Source organism: Gossypium hirsutum, chromosome D09, assembly GCF_007990345.1.
Source record: "Gossypium hirsutum isolate 1008001.06 chromosome D09, Gossypium_hirsutum_v2.1, whole genome shotgun sequence".
Taxonomy (NCBI): domain Eukaryota; kingdom Viridiplantae; phylum Streptophyta; class Magnoliopsida; order Malvales; family Malvaceae; genus Gossypium; species Gossypium hirsutum.
This window is the reverse complement of record NC_053445.1, coordinates 27,818,093-27,832,860: the sequence shown is the minus strand read 5'-3', so window position 1 is coordinate 27,832,860 and position 14,768 is coordinate 27,818,093. Positions and strand designations below refer to the sequence as shown.

The following is a 14,768-nucleotide window of genomic DNA, read 5'->3' as shown; positions in this document are numbered from 1 at the left end:
CTTATCATACATATGCATGAACATGCTTTTCAGTCAGTTTAAATATCGTTCTACTATCATAGAAAAGTATGAAATTAAATGACTCTCACCAACCAAATTTTTCATGATTCCATCTTGGAAAAATAATAAATAAAATTACAATTAATACATGAAAGCATAATTTGGGTATTCTGGGTGAAAGCCAAATATCCTGATTTTTAGAGTTTTCCCCCAAAACCACAAGTGACTTGAAAAACACTAAAGTGATCTATTGTCGAATGTTTATTACCACCACGGACTTACGTTTACACCATAGTCGATGTGACCATTTCCATCATTAGGCCTTCGTTGTTGCCACCGTCAAGCTGTCCCCGACCATTGCCAACCACCATCATTAGGCCTTCGTTGTTGCCACCGTCAAGCTGTCCCCGACCATTGCCAACCACCATCATCGGCCACCATCGTCAGACCACCAATGACTTTTGTTGCCAAACGACCTTTGATATTTTACCGGTTGGTTTGTTTAGGTTGTGATGTCTCGAACTGTCTTGGATGTGTTTCGGTTCTCCGAGATTCACCAAAAAATGGTTATATGATACTTATGTTTGTTTCTAGCTTATATGAATTATTCTAAAATAACAAATAAAACCTACATGGAGATAATAGTCCACGATTTAATTACATATCCCAAAAAATTATTAAAATATTAATTACAACTGCTTTAATTTCTAAGGACCACAACATTGAAAAAATTACTTTATCATATATACAATAATAATAAAATAGTAAAATACATTCATTAACATAGATAACTCAAAACATGCTAATAATTATAAGAATATCACATCTTATAAAAAATTAACCAAACATGTAGAAGAGAGAAAATTTTGGCATTGATTTATACTATAAACATATCGCAACCTAGTTGTAATACCCATTGTTGGAGAAAATCCGATTTGAAAATGGTTTTGTCACAGCGAAAAATTAAAAATTTGAAAATCGAGCCGGTTTATGATATTTATAGGAATAAACTTTTTTTCTCAAAAAGTACCTATCCTTTGTATGAGACGGATCTTAGATGTTCTTGGGTTTCAACTAAACAACCTTCTCCACTATTCTCATACCATGAATCGCTGTGATTGTGGGCTCAAACAATTACAAATCAAACACAGAACCATAAATAATTTTCTTACTTTCAGTAGGAAAGTAAATCTCTCTATATAGAAACCGATAAAATTGTTATTCCTAGAAAATAGAATTTATACTTAGAAATAAATTCTGACTATTTTCGAGCAGAATAACAACATCTCAAAGTTGTGTGAAACTTATGTATTTTTAGCGCTACTAGTGCCATCTATTTATAGGGAGACATTGAAGAATCCTAGTTAAAGTATAATAGAAATAATACTTATTTGATAGAAAAATAAGTCCCCTAGTTCTAATAGGAGAGAAGGGCGACTAACCCTAGTTAACTATACTAGGGTTGCCACCCCTCATACATATTATGAGGGGTTTTGGGCCTCTTTTGTATCGGGTCCAATTATATGTGCTTCCTCGACTTTTAACCCAACACATTATAGTTTAATCCAACCCAACACGTGTTTTTCTATTTCCTAAAATAAATATTTTTATTAAATTAATTTAAATTAATTAAATTTCCAATTAAATAAAATTTTTAACCTAATTTAAATTCTGTTAAAGTCATGGCAAGTTTACCATAAAAGAGTCTATAAGAAAATATATTTAATTTTCATACTCAACAGATTCACAATGAACAATTAATTAAATTGCACTTTCGAACTTTAATTATTTAATTAAACAATAATTCAAAAACCTTAAATTGATTATCAAATCATTTCCGTACCTAGTGAGAAACCACATTCATTTTCGAATGTAACCCATTTCTCTAACTATATAATTTCTATCCATTTCTATTAATTTGATTCTATATACAATTCAATTCTAGTTTCAACAAGCTAGTGGAGGGACCGATTGGACATATATAATTAGGGCTAAAATGATTTATAAGTAAGTTCCAACTTTCGCCTATTAATTATAAACTCATTTACTCACGAAGTCATTTTACCATAGTATCGCGACTGAGCTATCCCTAATTACATAACATTGCTAAAGTTTCTCAATCAATGCTCATCCAATGGCCTTGTGATAAGTGTCTTACCATCATACCATATCTTTAGTCTCTTTGTGATAAATCATTTCTTCCAATATGGTCTTATTTTATCTCATGGTAACCATTACATCTTCCTTCATAAAAAGTCGATTACTATCAAATAGTAATTAAGTCATTCATCACAAAGACAAAAGACCTGTGGCCACGTTTAATTTTTATCTATCATGTAATGCCAATGAGAGGATATCATTTACCCATTTAATGGGCTACGAATTTCATTATTATGAATTATGCTACACACTACAGAAGTCGTATATCCAACGCCCCGGCTTTCTCTTTCTTATCTATTCTAACTCAAACTTTTACTTACATCAAAGTACATAAGTCACGCATACATAGCCCATCATCCACTTAGGATTTTAGGTATGTCACATTATGAATGTCACAAGTGAATAAATACATAAACAGATTTAGGATCTATTCTACATTGGTCTTTTTTGATGTACTATCATTCAAGTTAGTCACATCTATGTCTCCATCTTTTGAGAGTCATCCACTCTGATGCTTAAAACAAAGCATCTCCCTAATTGAACTTGATAGATGAAATATTAGACTAAGGACTTATTTAGGTTCATCTACTAATAAAACTTGTTGTTTTGTCTACAATCCAACCACATAGTACTGCTTAGTATTAGTTAAACATTAGATAACTAGTGAGCTAATATTTGTTTCCATTTTGCTTTGTGTGCATAAACCATTAAAAATATACAAAGGGTATTAATGTAATTCATGAATAATTTTATTAAACCAATTTTTTTGAAAAAAATTACAAGTGTACATAGATGAAAATACTACACTTAGGGTACCAAATCCAACATGATAACATTTTCCTAGAAGAAAATGTGTTAATCTCTCATACCAAGCCTTAGGTGCCTGTTTTAGGCCATAAAAAGCTTTCTTTAGCTTGTAGACATAATCTAGATGTATTGAGTCTTCAAAGACATTTGGGTTGAGCCGCAAAAGCTTCTTTCTTTAGGTAGCCATTCAAAAAAGCACATTTATTTGAAACAATTTAATGTTCAAATGTGTGGACAAAGCTAAGAGTAGCCTTATAGCCTCTAATCTAGTAGTAGAGGCAATGGTCTCAACGAAATCTATACTTTCAACCTATGTATACCCTTGAGCTACAATCCTTGCCTTGTTCCTTGTAATGCAACCATTCTCATCAGTTTTATTCTTGAAGATCTATTTTGTACCAATCACATTATAGTGAACTTCCTTGGGAACCAAATCCCAAACTTGGTTTCTCTTGAATTTTTGAAGCTATTCCTGCATTACATTGATCTAATCAACATCCTTCAAAGCTTCTTCAAAATTTTTAGGCTCAATTTGAGATGTATAGCAGACCAATATAATTATATCTCTATAGTTAGGGCTTAACATCTATATAGTTTGAACACCACATTGAAAGTCACCAATAACATCATCCATGGAATGGTTCTTTTGATAAGGGTTGAACATGTTCATTTGAATCACTAGAATCACTAATTTCATCAACATTCAAAATTTCATAGATTTTTGAATGAAGTTTCTCACTTGTTTCATTCAAAAACACTGAGCATAATTTCAGGTACTATTTGTGTCATAGATTCCTCCTCAACATCAGCAAACTTTTGAGTTGTTTCATCTTACACCACAATAATAATTAACTCCATGATCTTCTTGAGATGCTTATTGTAGACCCAATAAGCCTTGATTCTATTTAAGTACCCAAGGAAGACTCATTCATCACTCTTTGCATCAAACTTTCCTTGGTATTCCTAGTCTCTGAAAATATCACTCAAATTGCCAAAAATATGAAAATATCTAGCAATAGGTTTCTTACCACGCCATAATTCATATGGATTTGTGCAAGTCTTTTTTCTCAAGTGAACCCGAGTTGATGACATAAGCAGTAGTATGAAATGTTTCAACCCAAAACCTATGAGTTATTCCCTTGTTATTTAACATCACTCAAGCCATCTCTTGAATGGTTCTATTTTTCCTTTCTACTATTCCATTCTTTTAAGAAGTCTTGGCAGTAGAGAATTCATTAGAAATTCCTTCTTCATCACAAAACTCAGCAAACTCTTAGTCTATAAACTCTTTTCCATGATCACTTCTAAACCTGTCAGTAGCTCTAATTTTTCATTCTTTCTTGATCATGAGCCTTTTTTAGAGTTTTTAAATTCTCTGAAGGTGTCTGATTTCTCCTCCAAGAATCTTACTTAGGTGTAACAAGAGAAGCTATACATACGAACACTTACATGTTACCTCTAATACTTTCAATTTGCATTGGTCAAAAAATATCTATGTGAAGTAGCTGAAGTGGAGCTATGGTTTGAATCTGTGCCAACAGTTTATAGGACTCCCTATGTTGCTTCCCTTTGAGGGAATCTCTACAGACTTTAGGTATAGTTCCTTCTAGTTTTGGCAAGCCTCAAACTATATCATATCAAACTAATTTTTGTAGTCCTTGACAGTAAATGTGTCCCAACTTCTCATGCCACAATTCTAGATCAGACACTCTTACCTTGTTTTACTTGGATGGCAAAAAGACTTTATAACAATTGTCAAAAGTCCTGACACCCTCCATGATTTCTTCATCCTGCCTTAAGGTTACCACACACTTATCCTTTACAAAGTTTACAAGCATTCCTTGATCATAAAGCAAACCAATGTTGGTTAAGTTAGCTTTAATGCCATTAACATATAGTACGTTCTTCAGATTAGGCATCCTACTAACTGCAAGTGTCCCTTTACCACAAATCTTTCCTTTCTTCCAATTGTAAAAAATAACACTTACGCATGAGAGGTTACCAATTATATGGCATGAGCAGCCACTATCAATGAAATATATATCAACAATTGAAACTTTGAGTGATAGACGTGCAACAAACAAACATTGTTGATCTTTTCTTCTCCACACAAGTTTTTTCTTCTTACGAATAGTGACATAATTAGTGGGCACAGTTTGTGGCACTGGTTTATATGGCTTGAAACACCACAGTAGTGAAAAATTATCCTTCTTTTGGTAGATTGAGCTAAATTATTCTAAATTTAGACTTTTCTTGAACTTTTACCCATTTAAAGCATTCTCCAGGACAGTGGTTACTTTCTTCTTTAACAAACACTCTAGGATTTTCTACAATAGCTTTGCGTTTGTCTATGAAGCCTAGTCTTCCTCTCTTTTGATCCATTTTTCCAATTGTTATCATCACATTCAATATGCTAGTACTGCAATTGAAATTCTCAAGAGTCTACCTTGTATCTTTTAGTTCTTTTTCAAGCTTTTCAGCCCTTTTTAATTTCTCATCAAGCTCCATTAACTTTCCATCTACTTGTCCTTCAAGCAAAAAGACTTTTTTTTTTGAAAAAAATCATTCTCAATTGAAAGCTTTGAGTTAACTTCACTGAGAAGATTTCATTTTTCCAACATGAGATTTTAGGCTTTCGGCAGTTCCTCATGTGCCTCTTCTTCATTGCACTTCATCGATTCACAATAAAAAAATCTTATTCATCTTTCTTCATTGTGAGAGAAACAAAATTTCCCACATGTTTGTCATTGGACTCTAATTCTGAACTACTTTTATCATCACTCCAAGTCACACATAAAGACTTTCCCTTCTTCTTTTTCAGGGTATAAACATATTTTGCTTGGATATGCCTAAATCCATGGCACTTATGACATTGAATTCCATGTTTCTTCTCCTTAACAGGTTCCTTTTACTCGTATTTGTCTTTACATTTTCCCTTTTAGATAGCCTTGGATTACTCAGATTGTTTACTCTTTCCAAACTACTTCATTTCCATCTTGTTGAACCCTTAAGTGAACAAAGCCAACTATTCTTGTATCTCCTTAATAACAGTGCTTTCTTCAGTGGGCCTAGTTTTTGCTAGTGAAAAGGTAATATTCTTCTTAGGTTTCAGCTTGCTCTTCTCAGCCTCTTCCAAGTTAGTCTCAAAGGTTTGAAGTGATCCAATTAACTCATCTATCCTCATGGCATCAATATCCTTCGTCTCCTCAATGGCAGTTACTTTTATGTTGAACCTCTCAAACAATGACTTGAACACCTTTCTCAGCAATTTAGAATTTGAGTACTCACTCCCTAATGCAAAAGCCTTATTAGTTAGGTCATAGATTTTTGCATAAAACTCTCTAATGGTCTCTATTTCCTACATCCTCAGAGTCTCAATTTTAGTTGTCAACATCTGAAGCTTAAATTGTTTCACTGTATTAGTCCCTTCATGAGTTGTCTCTAGTATTTCCCAAGCCTCCTTTGCTTCAGTACACTTAGAAATTCTCTTGAACTCTTGTGCATCTACCCTATAAAAAATAATATAAATTACTTTCGAGTTGGCATTAGCAGTCATTTCTTCTTTAATAGTCTAGGTTGCCTCGAGCTTGGAAATTTTTACTCTTTCAACTTTAGTGAAGGGATGAGTCCATCCAATTAAAATAGCTCTCTATGCTTGTTCATTAGTTGACTTCATGAAAGTTTTCATCTTAGCTTTGTAGTAAGCATAATTTGCTCCATCGAGCATGGGGGCATGAGGCCGAAGATCCATTGTAAACAAGTATATTAACCAAGATAATCACTATTTGTGTTAAATGAGAGACTCTGATACCAATTGTATAAATAAGGGAGTTACTTGCTTAGCAAATTGAAACTGTGGCTAAAATGGTGCTCGGAACTATGGCCACAATTTCAACCACGAAATCAACAGTGCAAAAAAAGTAAAGATGAATATCAATATTGTTTACGCAGTTCAACCTTAGTCTATGTTTGTGGGGCCTTGCCTAAAGTAATGATCCACTATCTTTCTCACAATACAACCATTGATTTAAGTCTTAACACTAGTCTAACAATCACCAATTTAGTGACCCCACTATTGTACAAAAACTAGATCACTCTCCCACTAAGCTCCCCCTCAAAAGCTTAGCTTTTCAACTCAAAAGACTCTTTTGATTGCTTATAGAAATAATGCACTCATACACGTTTCTAAGTTGAACAAATTTTTGCTCTATCAAACTCTCAAGCTCTCGGTTACTCTTCAATAGTCTTTTTAACCTAGGCAAAACTTAGGTGTTTTTTTTACATAAGAGTTATAATTTAATCACTTTTCTATAAAGTAAAGCTAAAAATTAGCATAAGATTATACTTCTGTAAGAGTCTTGATGTAATCCAATATCTTTAAATATAGAAAGTGACAAAAAAATTATTTACTCGTTCAAATATCATCAAAATAAATATCCCAATGCTTTTTTTTCTAAAATTTGCTAACTTTTAAAATAGGCAAGTAACACAATGAAACAATTCCTGAAGTTGTGACCACTGTTTTAGCTACAAAAACAAGCAAATAATTTTTCTTGCCACCAAATGTGTCAACAATATTAGTTCAATAAACTATTAAGTTCCTTAATTAAATATTCTACTATGAAATTGGAACATCATAAATGTATAAATTGATTACTTGAATTTAATAACTCACAACAAAATTACTTCTATTATTAAATTTTAATGTTTTTCAAAACATAATTATTTTAAAATATTCCCTTCACCGATAGAATAGGTGTGATGAATTGTTGTATTGATAAAAAATTAATTATTGAATGAATATATTACAATGCTTTAAATTTTTTATAAAATTTTAAAAGAAAAATTATATATCATCTAACTATGATTTTTTTTTGTCATTCTATCATGAAAAATTACAAAATAATTACCCAATTATTTAATTTTATCTTTTTTAATTACCAATACATCTTTTTAAAAAAATTCCATAATTGGGATAAAACATATGACGATTTCTTATTTTTACTTGTGGAATTAACAAACATCATCTCTAATATACTAAAGAATTATCCTTATAAAATTATCATTTGAAAATGGTAAAAAAATTGTTTCGTCATTTTATAACTTGCTAAGTAAAAAAATTTGAATTATAAAGAAATTAAGTAAAAGCAAAAAAAAAAATCTTTATAGTTTGCAATAGGTATGTGTCTAGTAATTTAAAAAAAGTTATTTATCTGAAATTTTAGGAATATGCTAATAAAAATTAATTTAAAAGAAGTAAGAAATGCTAAAATGTAGTTTTGTAAAATTAAAACATTTCACTTAAAGAGTAAACTTTTAAAGTTGATCTAAAATACATATTAAATTATATTAAAATTACCACATCCGGAATACGGATGGAATTCAAAGGAAAAATATTAAGAATACGTAAAAATGAAATTAACACTATTATTCAGATTGTGACACATTCATTATGTTGATAAAGAAAATTAGGTAATAAATATATTTAAAAAATTGATGTAAAATTTAAAGTACTTTAACCGAAATGATAAAATTAAGATAATGAAAATGGTATATTAAGTTAAGCTCTTATATGTATATAATTTTAAAATTTATATAAAATATAAAAATAAAAATACATTCAATAATATTTCTTATTTTATAAAAACATTTTTTTTTTATAATTTCATAAGTGATTTAAGATACGCCAACCGCTCTTCAGTCTTGGTCAATTTTGTCCATAAATATGAGCCCTCTCCATTGCATTTGTTAGCTTTTCTCAGTCCACCTACTGAACCTCTAAGCCTTGGTTCATATTCTTTGGTTCTTATTGTTAGTGTTATCAACGTCATGTTTTCCACTGTTTCGGCCACTTTTTCACCGGATTCGATGCTCGACAACGATCCAATTCCTGATATCGAAACCAACATCATGAAGTGGGACTGGTCGGAACTTTTCTCGCCCAGCCAATCAACCGGTTCCGCAAGGTCGTCGGGCACCGGTTCAGATGAAGCGAAACAAAGCCTCACCGGTGGTAGTACCAGCTCCCTTAAAGATCCAAACCAACGGGTTCCCACCATCGACGAACGAAAGCTACGGCGAATGATATCGAACCGGGCTTCAGCACGGAGGTCACGGATGCGTAAGCGGAATCATTTAGAAAATCTAACGAATGAGGTGAAACAGCTTCAGATCCAGAACCAAGAACTCAACAACCGGTTGAAGTCCCTTTCCGACCTCAATCATTGTCTAAGGATAGACAACAATCGGGTCCGATTTGAATGTAGTATCCTGCAACAAGAAGTATTGGATATGCGTCAACTTTTGGTATTCACATAACTTCATCAGTTTTCATGAAATCAAGTTACAGTCTATTACTTGACTCTTGTCTTTCGATCAAACCTCACCATTATATACACACACATACTATCATGAAGTTCTTTATATTATATTATATTACCATAAAATCTGTAATCTTGGCACTTGATATTATTGCTGTATAGCAATTTAAAGACTGTAATTTGGAATTTTTTTCAATTTAGAAGTGTGAGAGTATTTATGGGTAGTTTAGAACATAATACAAAATGCAGCAAATAGAACAGCAGCTGGAGAAAACAGAATAAATCATCACTTATAGAAAACACCGAAAACAAATACACTAAATGAGACAAAGCTGCATTAAAGCTAAACATACGACATCTCAGCAAAGACCAATAATAACAAGACATAACGACAATTGAAGCAAAATAGTTGTGTCATAATGGGTCGAATGAGAGTTACACGCTAAACGCAAGCTATTTTAAACCAGGGTTAAATAGCATTTTAGAACTTGAATTTGATAATTTTTCTCACATTGGGGCCTGAACTTCTTTTTAATCTAAATTAAGCCTTAAACTTGACAATTGTTCTCATATTGGGGCCTAATCTTTTTTTTGGTTCAAGTTGGACCCTAAACATGGCAAATGTTCCCACGTTGGGACTTCAACTTTTTTTTTTCCAAATTAGCCCTTGAAAACCTTAAAGTTTAAGCCTCAATGTGAGAAAAGTTTCCAAGTTAAGGTCTGAATGTGGGAACAATTGCCAAGTTTAGCACCTAACTTGGACAAAAAAAATAGACCCCAATGTGGGAAATTTTGCGAACTTCAAGTCCCAAATAATGATTTAACACTTTAAACAATGACTCGACACTAATTTTTTTAGTTACGAAAATGTCATAATTAGAATAGCATAAGTTTAAACCAAAAACATTCTAAAGGAGCAAATTTAGTTCTACTTTACTAATCTAAGTTTAAAAGTACGGAAGAGTTACCATTCTTACCACACCTATCCTAAGATAATATAATTTTTAATCTTGTAATTTTCGACTCCAAATTTATTATCTAAGTCATCTAAATATCTCTAAGGTTTAAAGAATCCAAATTTTAAACAAAATTAATAAAAAACATTTAGGCACAAAAAAATTATAAAACATGCATAATATTATTAAAAAACCAAAGTGTTGAGACAAAATGAGCTGAGAGTTGTTGAGTGGCACTCAACAGTGCCAACTATAGACTGCCATTGACTGTCAATTGCCATTGAGGTGGTTTAAAAACTTGCCTTATTTGGTTTGAGAATTTAATAAAGAAAATCTTTAAACTTGTTTATGTGTTGCTTTATTGAAGATATTATGGTCCATATATGGAATATCAATCCTTAGCATTTGGAGATTGGAATAGATTCAAATGAGTCAAATCAACCCTTGAAACAAGGATGATTGATGAAGACCTTCTAGCTATTTTGGAAATCAGATATTTAATTGATTGTACTTTGATTATTAAGATTGTATTCACTTAGATTTGATGATAGCAAGCCGAAATTTAATATATGATTTAGGGCTTGTCTAGGTTTTCTAAGAGAGCTAATTAAGTGCATTCTAATATGTTAATTTGAGGAACTATTTGTGAGAGAGTGCAAATTGTTTTTGTAAACATTATTGAGTGTTTACTGCCCAAGTTCTTAAGGGGAGCATTTGGAGGTGAGTGTTATAGTCTTTAGGTATAAATGTGAGATCTTAATACTCAGGGAGTGATAGAGTGTGAATCACTTGTTGTACTTGTGATCAAGGATTGTGGAACTCATTAAGGTAGGCTCCGTAGATGTAGGGAAATTGAAATGCATAAACAAATCTTTGTGTTCTTTCTATTTTGTTTGTGTAGCTTTTAGCAATGGCAAGTCGTAGTTGCCACTTCAGACTAGCACTTCCATTACATTTTTTTATTTTGAGCAAATATACAACTTAAGGTAGCAACAATTGGCATCAGAGGAAACATTTAACGTATCTAGTGGAGAATATGATGTTGCTTTATGCTGAGAATGGAAGGTTCATCGATTACTCATCCTCCTATGCTTGAGAATGATAACTATATCTATTGGAAGGCTAGAATGAAAGCCTACACTAATCCTATCGATGAAAAGGCATGAAGATCTGTTCTAACTGTCTACCAAGCTCCTACTATTGGTTTAGATGTTGGAAAGGATTCCAAGCTCCTACTATTTATGTCATATTTTTTGGCATTGATATGCAAGAGTTCAAACGTATTTCAAAGTGCATAGTTGCAAAGGAAACATGGGAAATTCTTCAAACTGCTTATGAGGGAACTAATATGGTTAAGCAATTCAAGAGGCAGATGCTAACCACCAAATCAAAATAGTATGATACTCCAAACTGCTCATGAGGGAACTAATACGGTCAACTAATGCGTGTAACAACCCGTTTTCAGTGAAATCAGAACAGTGGTTTCGGGACCACAAATTCGAATCTAGAAGAAAAAATATTTTAATATTATTTCATGGTCTGCACTATGATATAAAAATCGTATGAAAATTTTGTTAAGAAATTTTACTGATTACATGTTTAATTTGATGAAAAGGACCAAATTGCATAAAGTGCAAAAGTTGAATTCTAGTAGCTAAAGGGATCAAATAGCTATGGAATTCAAAATTTCAGGTCCTTATATGGCAAATAGACCATTTAGAGGAGTTAGTAGATAAGTATGATTAGTCATCATTGGAAAATTTAATAAAGAAAATGACTAAATTGGAAAATAAATAAATAAAAGATGATAAAGTAATTAAATAAGAAAATATCATCAATTTATATCATCTTTCCTAAAAATAAGACGTGGAAACCCTAGCCATGGTTATGGAGTTCAAGTAAGCTTATTTTTCTTGATTAGATGAGTATCATTGTCTCGTTTTTAATGATTTTTATGTTTCCCAGATCGTAATAGCTTAATCTAGCTATCTCGGGGATTAATTTGTAAAACTATTAAAGTTTTAAGGTTTTTCCATGGACGAGTATAGTTGAATAATGAAATTTTATGGTAGAAAATGAAAGGTTGTTGATAAGTAAACAACTTTTGTAAAGGAAATTTTGATGAAATTATGATTTAGGGACTAAATTGAAAAGATGTAAAATTTATGGAAAAATTTTAAATTTTGTGAAATACATGGGTTGCTATTGTGATATATAAAAATTGGCTAGGCTTGGAAAAAGCATTAAATTGTATGAATTTCATTTTCCGAGCCTAGGGACAAAATTAGAATTAATCAAAAGCATAGGGGTAAAATAGTATTTTTTCTAAATGTGTGTATTGGATTGAATTGATTTAAATTCATTCATATAGATCTGGATAGACCAAATGCGGAGTTAGAACGAGGAAAGGAAAAAGTATTGGATTAGTATATTTCAAACCTACAAACATTTGTCGAGGTAAGCTCGTGTAACTAATTGTATATTTATATTTCCGAATTGAATGTTATGATTGTGAAATGTATGATTGCCATGAATGAATATTGATCACATATCTGAAAAAATATCTGACAAGTACATAGTCCTGTTTGAAAGTAATAAATTCGATGGATACAAATGACATTGTCATTAAGGGTTCCCGATCGACTGTGATCCTGCATGTGCTGCGGACACATCACAACTCTTATGAGTGTCCCAATAATAGGCTCTCACGAGCTTCTCATTATTTAGCTCTTATGAGCTTCACGTTTATGGCTCGTATAAGCTTCCTGATTAATGGCTCTCCGGAGCTACCCAATATTGGCTCGCATGAGCTTCCCGATTATGGCTCTTATGAGCTTCTCGTTACATGGCTCACATGAGCTTCCTGTTATATGGCTTTAAAGAGCTACCTATTAAATGCTTACATGAGCATTCCTGAATATGAATTGACGGATATTATATAAGTTGATTGATTACAGTTTTGTACACTTAGTGTGTACTACCAGTGTATCCATCAATATTTTAAATGATTCAACGAGCAAAATTCTGATATGAAACAATATGAGTACAAAATTAATTATTACCGTATATTCCAGAAATACATGAAAATGTTGTTACTTGATATGTTGAAAAATGAGACGAAAGATACGTGTGTATGAAACTTGCTTGATGACTATGTACATTTATGAGTTATTATATGAATTACATGACTAACATGCTTGATGAGGATATGTTTTTAGGCATTTGGCCAAATTGGTTTGAGCATGTTTAATTTGTTTACCTTAAATGTGAATCAAATGATAAGTTAAAATTCATGTTATACGAACTTACTAAGCTTTAAAACTTACTCTATTTTACTTTCCCTGTTTTATAGTAACTCGGAAGCTCGTTAAGGTTGGAAGCTGGTAAGAGCTACATCCCACTATCCATCGGCCTTTTAGGTATATATAGCAAACTAAATTTTGCTTATAATGGCATGTATAGGTTAATTTGTCCAATGATGGCATGTAAATGTTTGGTTGAAACTAGCCATTGGCATGACTTGTTATTGGTATAATTTGATATGTATATATAAGGTCATATCATGATTGATGTGTGTTTTGGTATGGTTGAATGATGAATAACTAATAGGCATATTGAGGCATGGTTTGATTTGGTAGATTTAACACAAATATGTTTATATATGTGTTTGGTTAATTTGATAAATATGGACTCTTGGTCATATGCATTGATATGTCATTTATAAAATTTGGTTTTCGCTTGATTTAAATGTCTTGTATTGTTTTGTGAATGTGTTAAAGTATTAATGTAGGTGGAAGATAAATTGGGTGAGAAATGTAGCTAGAAAAATAACCTATTTCATCCACACGGGTAGAGACACTGGCGTGTGTCCCCTGTACTTTAAAATTTGTACAAATCAGTATGCTCAAAATTGATCACACAGCCTAGCACACGAGCATGTGGTTTGGCCGTGTGTCCCCTGCATCTATTAATTTGCAAAATAGAATACTCATAATTTTTCACACGGCCTAGCACGTAGGCGTGTGGCTTGGCCGTGTGACCCCTGCACCTATTTATTGCCAGTCAGTATGTTCACATGACCTAACATAGTGATTTGGCCGTGTGACCTAAGTCAGAGAGCTCCCAAGTTTGGACACGGGCTGGGACATGGCCGTGTGTCCCTAATTCGAATGCCCACATAGCCTGAGACACGGGCGTGTCTATTGATCGTGCGAGAAACACGGCCAGCCACATGGGCATGTGTCCCCTGCACCTTTGAAAATTTTGATATTTTTCGAAAAACTTTATGAGTACCCGGTTTAGTCCTGACCTATTTCTAATGTGTATTTTGGATCCCTAGGGTTCATATAAGGGACTTTATGATTGATTTCTGATATGAATAATGTATGATGTGAAATATCTATTTACTTGATCTGTAAATTTTGATAATGCTTTGTAACCCTGTTTTGGCTATGGATACGGGTTAGGGGTGTTACATGGTAAGTTCTATGCCAAATTGCGTGACCTGTCAAATCAGGCTTTTGCA

At 32.5% G+C, this 14,768-nt stretch overlaps 1 protein-coding gene across 1 annotated transcript; it reads left to right on the top strand.

Moving 5' to 3' along the window:
• The first annotated feature begins 8,668 nt into the window (after window positions 1-8,668).
• Window positions 8,669-9,511, top strand: LOC107892807 (basic leucine zipper 4). The gene has a single exon (XM_016817856.1). It carries the CDS (start codon window positions 8,797-8,799, stop codon window positions 9,283-9,285), a length of 489 nt encoding a protein of 162 aa, XP_016673345.1. The 5' UTR covers window positions 8,669-8,796; the 3' UTR covers window positions 9,286-9,511.
• The last annotated feature ends 5,257 nt before the right edge of the window (window positions 9,512-14,768 follow it).